General features: G+C 35.4%; 1 protein-coding gene across 2 annotated transcripts in view; it reads right to left on the bottom strand.

The window, feature by feature from the left end:
- Window positions 1-505: 505 nt before the first annotated feature.
- Window positions 506-19885, bottom strand: part of RIPK2 (receptor interacting serine/threonine kinase 2) — a 30041-nt gene continuing 10661 nt past the window's right edge. For both annotated transcript variants that reach the window (XM_040493927.1, XM_040493928.1), the window contains exons 4-11: window positions 15209-15366; window positions 14457-14506; window positions 12978-13139; window positions 8361-8446; window positions 4663-4752; window positions 3696-3789; window positions 1910-2065; window positions 506-1313 (exon numbers count right to left, since the gene is read on the bottom strand). In XM_040493927.1, the coding sequence (XP_040349861.1) occupies window positions 976-1313; window positions 1910-2065; window positions 3696-3789; window positions 4663-4752; window positions 8361-8446; window positions 12978-13139; window positions 14457-14506; window positions 15209-15366 (1134 nt within the window). In that variant the 3' untranslated portion in view covers window positions 506-975. The remainder of the gene's footprint in view (window positions 1314-1909; window positions 2066-3695; window positions 3790-4662; window positions 4753-8360; window positions 8447-12977; window positions 13140-14456; window positions 14507-15208; window positions 15367-19885) is intronic.

The following is a 19885-nucleotide window of genomic DNA, read 5'->3' as shown; positions in this document are numbered from 1 at the left end:
ACTTTTTGCTGACATTGGTAATAAACATTTTCAGAAGAGAGATTATTCCTTGTAAGTTTTCATTTAGTGACATAAGCTGTTAAACATAAAAATAACTCATGCTCTATCTTTATTGTTTTGGCTAAATCTGGTGAACAGCTTAATAAGATAAAGATGCAGCCTTGATATTATGCAGCAATTAAAAAGGATGAGTTAGATTTATGTATGATCTGGAAGGCTACACATGATGTACTATTAAGTGCAAAAATTAGTGCCGTATAACGTATTAAAATGATAATACTAATGAAAGACCCTTTCCCAAATGAGCATATACTTTACATAGGAGTAGGAAGAAGGGTAAAGAAGGATACACATTATGTTCTTAACTTTGGTTACCTTGGTTGCTGGTTGTGGTTAGAAATGAGGGTGGAAACATGCTGAAAGATAAATTTTTTCTTCATATATTTTGTATTTTATCTTCGAAATATTTTTTTAAAGAGATTCCAATGAATAAGATTTAAAAATGTAATCTGGATAATAAAGTTTAATGAACAACTTTTTTGGAGAGGATTTGAACCTGGGACTACGCATGAGAAATGCTGTACCATCTCTAATTTAAAGGTTACATTTCAAAAAGCCAAACTGTATCTGAGACAAGTAATAAATAATCCAAAAGAAAGTGAATATGAAAATGGCTTCCATGAGAAATGCATGATACCGTAAGACATTGTTATGTACAAGAATGACATTATATTTGAAAACTAATTTCAATTAACCAAAGAGAAATCGAACTATCTAGCAAAATGCAAACCTTCTACCATATTAATTAAAAAAAAAAAAACTGTAATGTCACAGGAGAAGACTAATATTTACCTGAGGAAGAAACTCCATGAAAGCTTCTAATACTCATGTGGATTTTGTAAAAACAATATGATAAAGGCAACAGAAATATAAAATACTCTCATAGAATAACTTTTCTTCTTGAAAGAGAGTCACTTACAAGCTTTTATTTTGACATAAATTTAAAGATTGTGATAGAGAAACCACAAGTATTTCCGGGTAAGGCTGAAGACCCATTTGCTTGTTATCTTTCAACTTTTGTACTATAACTCTGGCAAATTCTTCTCCTTGAATGTCAGTGGTGTCCAGTAACTGTCTGACTTTTGAGGTTCTTGTAGGTTTGGTACTAATGAGTTCATAGTCCTCCTTCATGATCAAGTCCCTGGACAGAAGAGCATCCAGCGACTGGTTAAGGCAGGCTTCTGTCATCTGGCTCACAATATCTTCCCTTTTGCTCTGGATCCACTGTTGGGCTATGCCAGGCTGTAATCGCTCTGTAGGAGAGCAAGGGATGACAAATGAGTTGAAGACAGATAGACAGCTATGAAAAAAATTGGATGAAAAAAGAAACAGTAAGGAATAAAACCCAACTTTACTGTGATTAGGCTAATATGAAATACAAGTACTTTGGGGGATGCTGTTAATTTTCAGGAAACATACAGATATTTGGGTTCTCTCTTCTTTTCCCTTCAGTTCCCTTCCCAGAAAAAGCCTTTTTATATGCTACAGATCCATAGGAGCAAGCCCCACTCTGTTGCAGATATCTAGATCTATATTTCTATATCTATATATTTAATATAAAAGATACCTGCATATTTTTAAAAAAACAAAAATAACTCTACCTTTAGTAACATATTAAGTCACACCTCCTCCTGGCAGTCCCTCACTAGATAGGTGTTCATGGAATACCATGTGGGCCTATTATTACATGTCAGCACTCACAGCTTCCAGGATTGGAAGGGCTTTCTTTCTTAAGAAGGTACATATTTATCATGTTGAAGAAATAAAGACAAAACTTCCTGTATGGCAAATCTACTGAACATATAGCTGTGAAGTAAACGGCATCATTTACAAAGTGTTGTATACTTACCTGAATTTCCCTCAGCTGAGAGTGGATTTATCACTGCTAAAGAGCATGGGGCGGTCCTGTGCTCACAACAGGTCACCTTTTGAGCTACAGAAATGTGACCATCACAACTGTGATTTACTGGATAGTGATACAGCGTAGAGAAGTCTTGAGTTTTTCCTACAAAACACAGTATCTTCGTTAGGGGCAGAAGAGTCCTTAGCTACTCTTATTAGCTAAAATATCAACATCTGGATCATACAGAGTATAGTATTCAATGTCTTTACATTTTTACTGGAATTAAAGCTGGTTCATAAATCTAATCCACAAGTAAATACATTTTAGAACAAAAAGGGTTTACGAAAGTTTTTTACCATACTTTTGTGTTTATGTAAATTATAAATTATGGAATTTTACTTCTTCATATAATCACATAATTCTTCTGTGTCTTCTTTCTCCTTCAGCACGTTAAGTGTGTCCTCTAAATCTATTTATGATGTGTGTTTTTCTACACCCTTCTCTGGTAATCCTATTCAATCTCAGGGCCTCAACTGTCACCTCTCTTCCCAAATCTATGTAATTAAATTTTCTGTCTTCGTTGAGCCTTAGTCTTAAATTTTCAACAGCCCACTGGACATCACCCTCATGTGTGCTGCTAAGCACCTCAAATTCAAAACACTAAAAACTTAATTACACATCTAACTCTAAAATCCGTTTCAACTATTTCTGTTAATAGCACCAATGTTCTCCCAGTCACCAGGCTTGATAACTTGTTCAGTTCTTTTGTCTTCCTTCCTATAAGTGGAGATCTATAAATTCTTTCTTCCCACAAGTGAAGAGCTATAAAGCCCCTCAGTGTGTTCTCCATAACATCCCTTTCACTCTTTCTTCCTTCTTCTACTCTGAGGTCTCATAATCTCTCGTGTACTGCAGTAACAGGCCAAAAGTCTAACTGATTGGTTTCCCCACTTCCATTCTCCTTTTCCTTCCAAAATATTCCACATATTCTAGACAGGATGAGTCTTCCTAGAGCAAAAAGTTTTTTATCAAGTCACACCCTTGCTCAAAAATTTGCAATAGTTGCTTCCCACCCAAGAGAAAAAGCTTAGCCTAGTGATAGAAATTGTGATGGTATGACTCTACCCTACTGATCTTTTATCTTTATTAATTCATATCCTCTTCACCAGCTAAACCCAACTACTCACTGTTCTTTGTGTTTTCTTGCTTCTGTGCCTCTATGTTGTTCCTTTTGCCTGGAAGGCCCATCTTTATAACTATAGGTCCAACCTTCAGTCAGAAACAATTTCTTCATGATGACAACATGGTGTAGTGGAGTGACATGAAAATATTTATCAAAAGACCTGGCTTCGAGTCTTGGGTTTGCCAGCTACTAACTATGTGATCCAGGAAGTCTTGATCTTAAAAATCTGTAAAATGAGGAATATCTCCCTCACAAGGTTGTTGTGAAATACTTTGTAAAAACTGTTACTTTTCCAGTGTATTACCATAGCTTTACATCCATATCACTTTCTATCTCTTTACTATGGTTATTTAGAAATATTACTCTTCCCTTAGAAGATATGTTTTTTTAGAGTCTAACATAATGCCTTCAATATTTTAATGTATTTGTAGAACATCCCAGTACTATTTTCACATCTTTAGATTCTGACACTTAAAAAAAAAAAACGAGTCACGACTGCAAATGAAAGACATGTTCCATATAAACCATGACTGCTTACCAATGATACGATCTTAAAAAAAAAAAAAAAAGGAAACCTTGACAGCAATAGTGATTGAAAAGTTTACATACTAGGTAAAAAATCACTGTCTTGAGACGCTGACAGGGACTTTGAGGCTCCAGTGGAACCACCAGTTTTATGGAGCTGAGAGGATCCACACGATTCCTAAAGTAAACAGAGGATAAATGATTTAGGTTAATAGAAAATCATTTTAAAAGTTACACTGTTTTAATTTCTAAATAGTTGTTGCTTTTGGTTTACTATAAAAAAGAACAAAACTATTACAATTTATACCTTACAAAATTAAAGAAACACATATATAAAATAATAAGCTTTATATATTCTTAGGAGAAATTATTAACTTGAAATATGAATGAATGTTACTGAAGAAATCTTTCCTTTTAGATGGTCATGCAAATGGCATTTTCCTTCCACTAATCACTGCAGGAGGTAAGGATAAGGGTGTACATTGGATAGTTTACATTTGGATAAATATAATGGTAAAACTATAATCAATGATTTGTCTATATACCACACAGGAATACTGCTCATTGTATAAAACAATGACAGGACAAAAGTTAATGGCAAACAGAAAAGCAAGGACTATGTATGATTCAATGAGATGAACATGGCATGAGAATTAGGAACACTGGATTTCAAACTGGAGATTGCCATGGGCTACCTAATAAATCCTAAAATCTCCCTAGCTTAGCTTTAGCTTCCCACATATTAAGGAAGGAATTAAGACTAATGACTTGTTTTTTAATTTAAAAATTTTTTTAATGTTTATTTTTGAGAGAGAGAGAGAGAGAGTGTGAGCATGGGAGGGGCAGAGGGAAAGGGAGATCCAGAATGTGAAGCAGGCTCCAGGCTCTGAGCTGTCAGCACAGAGCCCAACGCAGGGCTCGAACCCATGAACCGTGAGATCATGACCTGAGCCAAAGTCAGAGGCTTAACCGACTGAGCCACCCAGGCAGCCCAAGACTTAATGATTTTTCATATTCTTCTCACATTTTGAGTTTATTGACATAATTTTACCTCTTGTGGCTCATGAGTTACAGGTATGTTCAGAGATGACGCCATTTCCTTCTTGTCGCATAAGTGAATAGTGCTCAAAGTACTCTGTAACTGGAATGAATGCATACATGTACTTTAGTTGGAAGTGATTAGGAAGCTTTATGAATAAAATACAATCTACTTAACATAATTTATGTTTATACAAAACAAATGGAAAGTAAAGTTACATCATTTGAGGATATATGATCTAAATGTAGAGACAGTGTAGTATAGGAGTAATAACTTTATAGAGAAACAAACTTTGAATCCTGCCTCATATTAATTGGTTACCTTGAGCACATTTATCTTTAAAGATTGACTAATACCTACATGCAGGATCGTTTTAGAGATTAAGTGAGGGAATGAATATAAAGTGTCTGATAAAAACTAGGTACTTAATAAATTTCAATTTATGTATGTGTATGTATCTATCCATAATTCTTAAGCATTTACTATATTTTAAGCACTGTGCTTGTAAGTACAGTATTATTTTACAGATAAGAAACTGAGGGCTGGAGTAAGTAAAGGATGCAGAGGGTACTAATGGAATGATGGGGGCTACGTAGCCAATCAGGTCTGGTTTAGAATCTCAGGATACCTAACCATTGGATTTTAGGTGTGAGACTTAATTTCAGTTTACTTATCTGCAAACTGGAGATAAGAATACCTACTTTTCAGGAATACTGTAAGGAGGATTATAAACAAAAAAAGCCCTAAGATTACTTAGTTAGCCTTCAATAAATGCTACTAGCTATTAAGTAGATGAGTTACATACATGCTATACCTCTCTATTAAACTCATTTAGTGATTTATTCCCATCTCTATAAAGCAATCTTGGATTAACTGCCATCACTAGTGAGTGATTTAAAAAACAAACCTATCAGTATGCTTTTTTTTTTTTCTCCAAACCAACATAATGCCAACTGCTCCCAGCCCTACATTATTCATACTTATTACGGTCTTCTCCATTACCGGGTAAGGAATTTTAGAAGAAAAGCAACTATTCATCTGTATTTATAATCTACCTACCATAGCACTTTGCACAAAGTAGTCCAATGAACATTTGTTAAATACATTTTTATGTGAACTTTTAGAGTTATTCTTTGGGTCTGTCTCTGTTATACAAGGCTTTTCTGTGATTTTAAATTTACTGAAACATTTTTGATAATGCAATATCCTTGAATTAGTAACATTATTTTTCATAACTAATCAGTTATGATAATTCAAGTTATTTATGAACTAGTAAATCAATCCCTAGAAGGAAATGAAATGGAATATTAAGGAGAAACTCCTTTTGGTTCAGTTGTTATTATTTAATTTATAAGAAAGGCTATCTGTGAAAACATAAATTACGGGACCTGGTTCAAAGAAATGAAAAAAATGTAGGAACCTCAAACGAGTCACCTTAACTGGTGGTCTTTGTTTTCAGAAGTTTCTTGATGAAAAATCTTATTAAATTTGTATTCTATTGTTGGCCCTGCCATTAACTAGCTGCGTAGGGTATTATGTAACTTTCACTATACCTCAGTTACCTCATCCATCAAACAGAAATGATATTCTTTCCCTACTAGTTTCACAGAATTGATACAGAATTTCTTTTTAAAAAAATGTTGAGTGAAAACAATATAGCTATTTAAAAACGCCAAAGAAAGTAATGCTTTTTTAGTAATTTAGCAATGCTATCATCAAAGGGTATTCAGGTATTTGAAAATATGTACTTTAAACTATTTTATTAAAAAAAACAAAATTTCTTCTAAAATTTAAGGTTTATTTAATTTTTAAAAATTTATTTGTTTAGAGAAAGACAGAGACAGTGTGAGTGGGGGCGGGGCAGAGAGAGAGAGAGAGAGAGAGAGAGAGAGAGAGAATGAATATGAATATATCCCAAGCAGGCTCCATGCTACCATGCAGAGCTGGACGTAGGGCTCAAACTCACAAACAGAGATCCAGACCTGAGCTGAAACCAAGAGTTGGACACTTAACTGACTGAGCCACACCCCAAAATTAACCTTTTTTTTTTTTTTTCAACGTTTATTTATTTTTGGGACAGAGAGAGACAGAGCATGAACGGGAGAGGGTCAGAGAGAGAGGGAGACTCACAATCGGAAACAGGCTCCAGGCTCTGAGCCATCAGCCCAGAGCCTGACGCGGGGCTCGAACTCACGAACTGCGAGATCGTGACCTGGCTGAAGTCGGACGCTTAACCGACTGCGCCACCCAGGCGCCCCCAAAATTAACCATTTTGAATATAGGTCATAGTATTTAAGTAGTTTGGGGACAAGAAAAAAAACTGATATGGTTCTCTTCCACTTTACAACCAAGAGAACCAATTCCTCTATTCACCTTTGCTTGGCAGAAGAAGAAAAAGCTGGAAGGAGACAAAGAGAACTGAAAAGATAAAGCAAAAATAAGTATTACAGAAGTCTGTAGCTACTAAGAAGTGGAGACACTGGAATGTGCTAAAAAAGATTGTACCTACTGAGAAGTAGGAAGGTCAGTGAAAAGCTATCAAAAGAATTAAAACACAGTTCTTTAGTGCCTTAAAAAGAGGCACTGATACTGCTATCTTCAATTTTCAGTTTGGTTAAAGGTAGTCGTCTTCTTCACACATTTCCCTTTTAAACCAAGGTTATGTCAAAGATACAGCAAATTGCAAGAAGCAATCAAGGTCATGTAGTGATACATAAATTGTAGACTATGCTTGTTCACAACTTAAGACTTTGGTTAATAGCTGATTATTTTTATTATTATATCTCAAATGCAATTTAATGAAACTCAGCACTTGCTGAGCTCAACTATGCTTACTTTGTCCCTAAAGTGCTGTATGGTTACTTTTTAATACATTTTGATAAATTTTTAAAAATGTTTATTTATTTTTGAGAGAGAGAGTGAGAGAGGGAGACAGAGAATCTCAAGCAGGCTCCATGCATTAGCACAGAGCCCAATGTGGGGCTCAAACCCATGAGCCATGAGATCATGACCTGAGATGAAATCAAGAGTTGGATACTCAATCAACTGAGCCACCCAGGCATCCCTCAAATCTATAATATTAAGAAAATGTTTCAGTAATAGGGCCCTTCAATTGTTCTGATCTACAAAAGCCAGAATGAGTCAATAAGACAATTGTTCTAAGTAATTCTTAGCAATGGTTACTTGGATTTATGTAACATGGAGTGTTTGAGTGGGAAAACAAACCAAAATAAAGCAATAAAAAATACACATTTTAGTCTCAATTAATACAATTCTATAGCTTAACTTTTTATAAATCTAAAAAAAGCCCAAGAACATTGAATAAAAAGAAGTGAAAGAACCCAGATTTCTTTACTCTGTATATATTACAACATTAGGGAAGAAATACAGGTTAAAAAAACTCTAGTGACTTAGGGCATTCATTGTACATAACTGGTATTCATTACACATTTTAAATTTACATTTGATATATGGGAGTTCTAGAAATGTCTCTGAAATCTAGAATTGGCCATTTGAATGAAATGGAAAAGCTCTTTGGTGACAGAGAAAACAGTATTCATAGTCTCTGGTAAACTCTACCGCCCTAATACTGTAGCCTGTATTTGTGAAAAGTAGATACACAAAAATGGAATTTAACTAAGCTGAAAATCTCCATGAATTATATATGATTATTTAAATTTCAATTTCCATTATTTCATTTAGCAATTTACCTTTGTTTTCTTTAGTTGAATAACAGCTTCAAGAAAAGTTATCTCTTCAAATGTCCTCAGAACTGGTTCAAGTTCTATTAAACATTCTACATGAGAAAAAAAAAAAAAAACTATTTGAGTTCAGATCTAATCATTAAATTGAAAAATATAAATGCTAATATTTACCTGATAAGGCCCTAGGTCAATTTTTCCCCAAACTGATGACACTCAACTCTGTTAAGAGCCTTTACATATGCATATAGATAGAAATATAGATCATGGAATACACTTGAGGGTCTAAAAATAAACCTTTATAGTTACGGTCATTGCTTTTTGACCAAGTTGCTGAGGCAATTCAATGGGAAAAGGATCATCTTTTCAACAAGTGGTGCTAGGACAGCTGGATATTCACATGAAAAAAGATAAATAATTTAGACTCTTACCTCATGCCATACATAGAATTAACTTGAACCGTATTGTGCACTTAAATGTAAATACAGGAGAAAAATCTTCATGACCTTTGGTTAGGTAAATAATTTTTAGATATGACATTAAAAACAGGGTCCATAAAGAATTGTAAATGCACTTCAAAAAAACTGAAAACTTTTGCACTTCAAAAAGCTGCTATTAAGAAAAATGAAAAGACAAGCCCCAGACTGGGAGAATATTTCTTGCATATCATGGATCTGGCTAAGACTTATACCTAGAATATATAAAGAGCTCTGACAATAATAAGGCAAATAAACCAATTCAAAAATGGGAATATAACATGATGCAACCATTTTGGAAAACATTTAGGAGTTTCTGAAAAATGAAAGATAAATTTACCATGCAACTCAGCAACTCAACTCATAGGTACCAATATAAGAGAAATGAAAACATGTTCACACAAAGACTTGCATATGAGCAGCCACAGCAGCATTATTCATAATAGCCAAGAAATAGAAACAATCATAATCACTACAACAACAACAACAACAACAACAACAACAACAACATATAAACTTGTTGCCAAAGGGAGAGGCCAGGGCTCCGGATATAAAACTGAGCATCACTAACGGATGGTATATAAAGCTTTGGTGTGGACTGGATCACCTAGGGGGAGAGTATAGATAGTAAATAGGTAGTAAAGGATCCATGTTAGAGCTCTGAAGCATTCCAACAGTTAGAAATTGAGTAGAGGAAGTGAAAGAGACTGAGAAAGAGAGGATGCTGAGAGTGTAGCTTCTTCTGTCTTGAAGCCACCAGAAAGAAAGTTTCAAGGAGGGAATGTCTAATCTGGTGAGAAGCCAAGTAAGATAAGCAGGATTTTCTAACATTACCATCCTTGGTAACTCCAACAGTGTAGCTTTCGTGGAGATATGAAAACAGAAGACTGATGTAAGTTTGTCAAAAACTGAATTAGACGGAAAGAAGCAGGGAAAACAAGTACGGGTAATTCCTACAAGGTGTTTAGATTTCAATGGGGGCAGAAAAATGAGGTGACACTGAAAGATGATATGGGGTTAAGATTTTTTTTCCTATATAAAGATAGGCGATAATAATGGAATATATCTATATGACAGCTGAATGACCCACTAGATAGGCTGAGATGGACACTCAAGAACAGAGACAGAATATAAGGACGAGAAGCTGAAGAGGGCTTGGGAATTGTATCCAGAGCACAAGTGATACGTTTACATTTGTGTTAAGTATATATATGGACACTTTTTTCCACTGGAAAAGAGACAAGGCAGGAAAGATGGATACAAGTACAATGAAGTTTGTGGATACGGTAGTGGAACTGTGGGTAGTACTCTCTTATGGTTTCTATTTCTTAGTGCAGTGTGAGAACAGGTGATCTGTTAAAGGGAAGATGGAGCATGGGACGAAGGAGGTTTAAGAAGGGATGCCATGGGGCACCTGGTTAGCTCAGTTGGTTGAGCGTCCCACTCTTGATTTCAGCTGAGGTCATGATCCCAGGGTAGTGGGATGCTGACTGTGGAGCCTGTTTAAGATTCTCTCTCCCTCGCCCCTCTCTCCACTTGCATTCTCTCTCTCTCTAAAGTAAAAAAAAAAATTTTAAAAGAAGGGAGGCTAAGGTATTAACCCTGTCTTCTTTTCCTAAGCTCAGAATCTACCAAGAAAAGCCACAAAAAAAATGATAAATGATGATTAAAGTATCACCTTTATGACCAATAAAGATTAATAGAGAAATTACCTTTAGATCTGTAGCCAAAGGGCTTGGAAAGAATTCACAGCTTTACTCAGCCAGAGTCTACATCTACTTCCACATGGGGGAGCAGAAAATGTATGTATCCTTTAGATAGGCTGACATCTAAAAGAAGGAAAAAAACTGAGAAGGGACCAGGTAAGCACGCTCAGTTTTTCTCCAAAATTAACAAATAAGATAAAGTCTGTGGAAGACTGTTGAGGGACACATAGAAGTTAGAAAATATTCTCCCTATACTTTGCTTTTTTGGGGATTGAAATGGAATTTCATCTTCACTTTGGAAACATAAAAAAATGGGACTTGTGTGTCTCCTACAGTAATACATATAATCACTGATTAAGACAGCAAATCTCAAACTTTTAGGTCTCAGGACTCTTTAAAATTATTGAGTATCCCAGTTTTTGTATATGAGGGTCATATCTATTGATACTTACTATATTAGAAATTATAACTGAGAAAATTTTAAAACATCGGAGTGTATGAGAACACATTCCATTAATTGCTGGAGCAGTGAAACCATCATACCTGATTTAGCCTCTGAAAAAATCCACCGTGTACTCATGAGAGAATGAGAATAAAAAGGGAAATTAATATCTTAGTATTTCTTATTCTGAAAACAGTTTTGATTTTGTGAATCCTTGTGAAAGTCTCAGGAACCAACCACCCCAGGGGTCCTTGTACCACACCTTAAGAACAGTTGATCTCTGAGAATGGAATACTAGAGATGTATTTGAGAAGCATAATAGAATTGCTAAGTAGTGTTTAGTGTGTAGTTTTGGCCACTAATTTAAAGAGAAACCAATAACTTCCACTTCTGGAGCAATAGGGTAGGATTTACCGTCCTGCCCTAAAATGACCAAAAAAAAAACAAACAAAATACACGAAACAGTGGTTTTCAATACACTAGATACTGGGCAACAAAGGACAGAGATCTCTGAGGTGGGAAACAAGGTGAGCCCTAGGACTGCCCAGGCTTGCTGCCTAGAGAGAGTTTCCAGCTGCAGCTTATAGGGAAAGTAAGGTGGGACCTCACTTCTCAACTGAGTGGGAAGTTAATTGAGGAGAGGGGGCTGAGAGTCTGGGCAGACCAAGGCAGATAGAGTTCAGAGGACAATACCAAAGAGGGGAGAGGTAACACAGAGAGACAGCTCTGTGATCTGCAGAGGGCTCCTTTAAGTACTGATCAATGCAGGGTAGAGAAATCATTAAGCCAAAAGTCAAAGTCTTCAAAGAACAATAAAGAAAAACCAGGAAGTCTATAGAAAAGTAAGTATTGCCTAATGGTATGATCTTCATAGGAGCTAGAAGTTTTAGAGAATGGAAAAGAAATGAGTATTTGGAAGTGGCACTGGGGACAAGGGAGATATAGACCCTCCCAGATAGCTCTGGGAAATAAATGTGAATCCATTACAAGCAACTTTTGATTTTTTTCAACGTTTATTTATTTTTGGGATAGAGAGAGACAGAGCATGAACGGGGGAGGGGCAGAGAGAGAGAGGGAGACACAGAATCGGAAACAGGCTCCAGGCTCTGAGCCATCAGCCCAGAGCCTGATGCGGGGCTCGAACTCACGGACCGCGAGATCGTGACCTGGCTGAAGTCGGACGCTTAACCGACTGCGCCACCCAGGCGCCCGATTTTTTAAATATAGTAATGATAAGCAGTGAACACAAATTGCGAGTAAAAAATATATTTCATTGCTTTTATAGTTAAAAGATGTTTCTTTTAACTATAATTAGATATATCTTAATTATATGTTTAAAATATGTTTTAATTAAATATATTTCATTGCTTTTATAGTTAAAAGCCTAGTCTGTGGCTTATTTTTCACTTTATCTTAATCACATCTCTTGAAGTGCAAAAATTTTCAATTTTTTCCAAGTCCAATTATCCTTTTTTTCATGTATCTTGTTTTTGATGTCATATAGAGAGTTCTTTGCTCACCATAAGGTCATAAAAATATTCTATGTTTACATTTAGATGATGATCCATTCTACCTCTGAAATAAATCTTAATTCTATCTATCTAATTTTTCTATCTAGGATTACCACCTTAATTAGTAAACTCTTGACAGTCTCTTAGCTGGTCTCTTTGCATCCACTCCTGCCCTTCTTCAGTCAATTTTCCACACAGCAACAAGAGTGCTCTCTTCAAAACTTAAATTAGATCATGTCATTTCCATACAACACACATATTAATGCTATTCTATTGTACTTGGAGTAGATTTATAACCTTTTGGTGGTAGCCCAACAGCTTCTCCTTATCTCTCTAATCTCATCTCATAAAATAAAAACAGCACCTGAATTAAAAAAAAAAAACCTTTAAGTTTGCCATCTAACTTGTGTAATTTTTCAAGGAATATTTTATTCATAGTATAGTCACTATTTTTCTAATTCCAAGTGTCCAAATTAAAACTGTACACTCACTTAGGAAAGATGGTCTTTCATCTGGATTTTGTGCCCATCCACTTTCTATTAGAGAGATCATGAGTGCTCGATGAGGTATATCCAATGGTAAATTTTCTTCATTAGTGTCAGGTCGATGTCCTTGTGACACACTATACATGATCTGCAAAGGATTGGTGACTTCTGTCAAAACAAATATATTTCATTTATTAGAAATATATTATGATCTAATAGATTACTTAAATACGAGGGAAACTTAAACTGTTGGGAATAATGCATTATCCCCGCCCCCCCCGCTTTCTGTTAAAGAAATATATATGTACAAATATATATTCCAGTCATTGAGATTTGTCTGCCTCCTGTGGTGGAGTTTATAGCTTCACCTCACCTCATTAATTTCAAGCTTGGTCATGTATCTGATTTGGCCAATGGAATGTGAATACAGCAGAGCACAAGTAGAACTGAGTAGAACCTAGTATAGCCAAGGATGGCCACTCACATCATACGTGAATGAGAAATATACGTTTATTTAGTAAGCTACTGAGATTCTGAGGTTGTTACACATCAAACTGACCCTTACGAACAGAATGGAAGAATCAGAATAAAGAAATGGACAGTATTATCAGAAAACTTTGAAATTATTCTTTAATGATTGCTGGTTATTACAGAAGAAGCATGAATAAAATTTTCAAATAAAGAATTTTAGAACTGGACTGAATCAAAAATAAATATTCAAAAATTTCATTTTGCAAATGAAAAAAAAGAGGACTCAAGATTTAGTGGCGTGATCACAGAGCTAATTACTATCAGAACAAGAATTATAATCTACCTTTTTCTGACCCTTAATCCAGTATAGTTTCCAATATACAGTGGATTCAGAATTGATAAACTATTATGTTTTTATAGTATGTTTCCACAAAATGAATGGTAGGCAGATTCAAAATAAGATGGGCTTTATTTAGATAGTTCTGAATGTGGCCTAGCAACCTGATGTCATCCAGAACAAGGAAGTGAGGGGAACCTGGGTAGCTCAGTCAGTTAAGCATCTGACTTTGGCTCAGGTCATGATCTTGCAGTTCGTGAGTTCAAGCCCCATGTTAGGCTCTGGGCTGACAGCTCAAAGCCTGGAGCCTGCTTCGAGTTCTGTGTCTCCTTCTCTCTGCCCCTTCCCCACTCACACCCTGTCTCCCTGTCTCCCTCTCTCTCAAAAACAAACATTAAAAAAAAATTTTTTTTAAAGATTTAAAAAAAGTACAGGGGCGCCTGGGTGGCTCAGTCAGTTAAGCGGCCGACTTCGGCTCAGGTCATGATCTCGCGGTCCGTGAGTTCAAGCCCCACGTCGGGCTCTCTGCTGACAGCTCAGAGCCTGGAGCCTGTTTCAGATTCTGTGTCTCCCTCTCTCTGACCCTCCCCCGTTCATGCTCTGTCTCTCTCTGTCTCAAAAATAAATAAACGTTAAAAAAAAATTAAAAAAATAAAAAATAAAAAAAGTACACGTACCTTCAAAAGGCTGTTTTCTGGATAAGACTTCCCATGTGATAACTGCATAGCTGTTTAAGATAAAAATATACATACATTATAAACTAACTATGCATAATAAACTAAAATAGCACTGATTTTAAAAGCTGACTACGGAGAGATCATTTTTGAAAGGGACAAGGTAGTGAAATACTGTATAAAGAACTACCAATACAACCAAGACCATGAATATTTATATACAGGTTTGCTTTGAAAGGGAATTAATCCAATTTGAAAAATTAGCAAATTACTATAATAAAAATGTGAAGTTACAGGAAAGGATGATTTGTTGTGGATGATTCTTTAAAGACCTCTAATTACATGATTCTATTATTCACACAAAACAAACAGCAATAAAAAAGATGGTTTTATGCAGCCCTACTCTATTGACTTTTTTTGGTCTAAATACTATCTCCTTTTGTAGTGTTAAGTGTTGACCACACTGTTTCCTTCCCTCCTCCATCAATGTCAGATATGATTAAAAAAAAAAAAACCTTTGAGTACTATATTATAAATTCACAGGACAAAAAATGTGCCTTAAATTTTTTTCAAGGATGTAAAAGTAGCTTAAAGCAAGGAATCTTTTATTTGAAAAATATTAATCACTGTGGTCTCTATTTTTGCCACACTTATGAGAGAGAAGAGTAAAAATCACATTTTAAAATGTAGCTTTGAAATTCTGATTAATCTTATTTTTATACAAAGTTAACTCTGAGCAAAAGTAACAATTATACCTATATATATCATGCTTGACACTGGCCCTTGATTTTTGTCCAGGTTCATAGTTCTCAGGTGGCATATAGATAATTGTCCCTCCTTCTGGTGAAGATTTACTACTTCGTGATTGTGAGAGGGACATCATACGCCATTTTGATAAACCAAAATCTGCAATCTGTAAGGGAAAAGAGTAAATAACTGAATTTAAAATTTTTTTCTTTAAAAAAAACAAGAATTGACTCTCTTTGTCTATATTCACTGTATTGAGATATGACACTAGAGGAAATGTTCTATATTAATATTTTCTTTCTATATATTCTATCAGTTTCTTTATTAATTCTAGAGTGCTGAGCCCAATAACTCTAGAAGCAATAGATACTGACTTGAAGTTCGGCATAATATCACAGATTTTAAATTTTTTTTTTTCAACGTTTATTTATTTTTGGGACAGAGAGAGACAGAGCATGAACGGGGGAGGGGCAGAGAGAGAGGGAGACACAGAATCGGAAACAGGCTCCAGGCTCCTAGCCATCAGCCCAGAGCCCGACGCGGGGCTCGAACTCACGGACCGCGAGATCGTGACCTGGCTGAAGTCGGACGCTTAACCGACTGCGCCACCCAGGCGCCCCAATATCACAGATTTTAAAATGGAGAATGAGTTTTGAAAAATTAAGCAGGAATATTTTGTGCCTTAAATTCTGAATGAGCATATACACCAAACACTACTTTTTAAGACAAGTAGTTTTATAGCATGTGCTTTCAAAATTCACCCACACCCCAAAGAACTGCTAAACTACTGGTATCTAGTATGATTGCCACTGGGTATTGTTTGCAACTCAGATTTATATGTTCTTATTTATAATGCCCTAAAAATAGTAAGCTTCAATTGTGAAGTAAAATTTCGATATAGTATAGGTCATTATTATATGATTTATGCTTACTGCTAAAAGAGTCACATCTGTTGGCAAGAGTCTATTTAGCATATAAAGCATATTTATGTCCATGACAAGGACTGCTTGAAGAATTATGTGTGACATTCTGTGCTTCTGATATATCCTTTAAAGTTTTGCTTCACTAGTAAATTTTATGCAGATATTCCACAACACCTTATAACTCTCTATTTAAAAGGTTCCTTATTTTTTTTTTTTAAATGGAAGACAAAAGGGGCACCTAGGTGGCTCAGTCTGTTGAGCATCCGACTTCGGCTCAGGTCATGATCTCAGTTTGTGAGTTCGAGCCCCACATCGGGCTCTGTGCTGACAGCTCAGAGCCTGAAGCCTGCTTTGGATTCTGTGTCTCCCTCTCTCTGCCCCTTCCCCGCTCATGCTCTGTCTCTCTCTGTCTCTCAAAGATGAATAAAAGTTAAAAAAAAATTAAAAAAAAATGGAAGACAAAATATAATAACAGAAATAGTATTTTATGGACAAAAGGGTATAGGACTCTAAAAACATTTAATTTGAATTACTTAGACCTTCACACTGCATAATTTAGGATCAACAGAGGGAAATGAGCTCTATCCAGTACATCATTTGTGTTTCAAATACTTAACTCTTCCATTTTTACTAGTTTTAATAGAAGAAACAATTTGTTCAGTGTTTAAATGTTTTTAAAAAAAAATTATGGCTCCACTCTAAAAAGGGAGGGGGTAGGCTATATGAATTTTTCCATAATTATTAAAATAAAAGGGTAAGTCTAAGGAAAAAAAAAAAAGTAGAAAAGACCCAGAGAAAATATGGTGCCAATACATGAAGAGCTACGCTGCATTGACTGAAAGGCAATACACCATGTGGCCAAGAACACGGGTTCTGGAGCCTAGGTTATTTAGATTTAGATTCCAATACTACCACTTAATTAACTATGTGTGAACTCAAGCAAGTTTTTAAATTTCTCTGCCTCAGATGACCCATCTGCACACATGTGCAGTGGGGATAACAACACTGTATCACAGGTTTGAGAAAATTAAATGCCTTATTCTAAGCAAAGCCCTCAGAACAATATCTGGCACACAACAAGTGATCCGTATGTGTTAATATTAGTGTTTTGTATATAGGTTGCTCTTATTCAATACAATCTGCTCTTCCCACCTACTTTCTAAGAGCAAAAACAGCACTCCAGTTGCACATTTGCTAGAGTAATAAGCATTACTATAAGTAGAGTTTATTTTTGTGCCACAAGTGAAAAATTCTAAAAAAAAATCTGAGATGTTGTCTCACCTTATACGTGAACCATAATTTGCAAACTCCTGGGATAAATGTTGGTTTGAACACAGCGTTACAGAAAATGTATTCCTGAGCTTGCCTCCTTATGTGCTTTGTCACCTAAGATCTTCATCTTCCTCTTTTCAAACCTGACCTAAATTCTCTCTGAGCTGATTTAGTTTGGTTTTCACGTGGAGCTAGACTTCTCCCCTTTCTCTATTACAAACAATACCATTACAAAAGGCATGATGCAATAAATCTGGATCTTCAACAGGAAAAAAGTGAACAATGTGAGGGAAGGAATGATTTCTTGAAGGTCTTAATAAATCAATCATTCAGCCATGAAGACAGAGAATAAGAACTTTCCAATACTATGCAAGATTTTAACATGCATTTCAAAGCTAAAGGCTTTCTTTTTAAATAAGAAGATTATTTTAAAAATTAGAGGAAATTAAAACACACTACTATAAAAATCATCCACAATCCTACCGTCCTACTAGAATAGCTACTTTCATTTACATATACTATCCATTATCTATAAAACTATAAAATCAGCAGCAGCAAAATGTTTTGAAGATTAATCCTGAAGTATTCTGTTTTCTACATAAGACTGACAGAATAGCAGAGAAAGCAAGTATGGTACATATAAATATTTTCATTTCAAAGAAGCCTATCACTGGTTCATTTGTATATACAATACACTAATGAACACCTGACAGATAACCAAACTTAATGTATTCTTTTTAAAGTAGAAAAGTCTCAGTTGATCTAAATCAGTAGTAAATATTTTTCTTTCAGCTATTATGCTTCTGGCCAGCATTCCAGTGAAAAAACTTACTTCAGAAAACGGCAGCGAGGTGTAAACATCCATTTAATTTTATTGAGTATTTTTAAAGATACGTACTTCATTTAAATGCCTTTCCAAGATGATAGGTAGGTTAAATAACTTAGTTTTTTATGAGTCAGTGATGAACTTTGAATTTTTTTTTTATTTGAGAGGAAGAGGGAGAAGGGGGGAGAGAGAGAGAGAGAGAGAGAGCGAGCGAGCGAGCGAGCGCGTGAGCGCGCAGGAGCATGAGAGTGAGCCAGCAGGGGAGAGGGGTGGAGAGGGGCAGAGAGAGGGAGGGAGTGAGGGAAAGAGAGAGACAGAATATCAAGCAGGCTCCATTCTCAGCACAAAGCTTGATGTGGGACTTGATCCCACCACCCTGGGTTTGTGACCTGAGCCAAAACCAAGGGTTGGATGCTCAACCAACTGACACACCCAGGCACCCCCGTACTGTGACTTTTAAGGGACATTTTTAAGTAAAAAATAGAGACATATAGGATACATGTAAAAGAATGCTACTAATTTATAAGAATAGTATTAGAAAGGTCACAGCTCTCTGTACTAAAATTAATAAAAATTACAAAACTAAACAAAGTCAAACTATTTTAAATTCTATTCATATCAAAGAAAGACCAAGAAAGGATACCCTATTGATCAGTGAAAAGAAAGTAGGAATCATTACCTAGTACTTTGCTTCTGTTTTCTCTAGTTTCCAGACTGAGATGAAGAAACTCAAGTTCAAGGATGTTGAAAAGGTCAAGAAGGGCAAATCTCAGATTATTATATATATATATTTCAGGTTATTGAGAATAGCAAAACTTTGGTTTGCAAGCATAATTCATTCTGGAAACATGCTTATAACCCAAAGCACTTGTATATCAAAGCAAATTTCAAGAACCATTGGCTAAGCTGTGATCATGCGACGTTCAATGTAATGTATTAATCATATTACAAGACACTGCTCATTTATCAAGTTAAAATTTATTAGAAATGTTAGCTCATCTTGTGGAACACTCGCAGGAGAAGTTACTCACAAACCAAGGTTGTACTGTACTTGCAAATACCTCCATGGTGCTATTAGTGCTCTTTGTGGGACAGAATGGATAGTATATAAGAAAAATAAATGTCATTCTGACTTTTAAAAAGGAAAGAAATACTCAGCAATCAAAAAGAATGAAATCTTGCCATTTGCAATGCCGTGGATGGAACTGGAAGGTATTATGCTAAGTGAAATTAGTAAGAGAAAGACAAAAATCATAGGACTTCACTCATATGAGGACTTTAAGAGACAAAACGGATGAACACAAGGGAGGGGAAACAAAAATAATATAAAAACAGGGAGGGGGACAAAACAGAAGAGACTCATAAATATGGAGAACAAAGTGAGGGTTGTTGGAGGGATTGTGGGATGCGGGATGGGCTAAATGGGTAAGGGGCATTAAGAAATCTACTCCTGAAATCATTGTTTCACTATATGCTAACTAATTTGGATATAAATTTTAAAAAATAAAAAATAAAATTAAAAAAAAATAAAAAAAAATAAAAAGGAAAGAAAATGTTGATTTTGCAAATCTACATATTGGTAGAGACTGTGCTCACTCCTTGCTTAAAAAAATTTAGAAAATTTAATAAAAGGGGTATGTTATGAGTAATTAATGAAGAGCCAG

The sequence above is a fragment of the Herpailurus yagouaroundi genome, unplaced genomic scaffold (genome assembly GCF_014898765.1).
Source record: "Herpailurus yagouaroundi ecotype Mexico unplaced genomic scaffold, PumYag 186, whole genome shotgun sequence".
In the NCBI taxonomy this organism is placed as follows: Eukaryota; Metazoa; Chordata; class Mammalia; order Carnivora; family Felidae; genus Herpailurus; species Herpailurus yagouaroundi.
The sequence above is the reverse complement of the archived record's forward strand: the minus strand, read 5'-3'. Positions and strand labels throughout refer to the sequence as shown.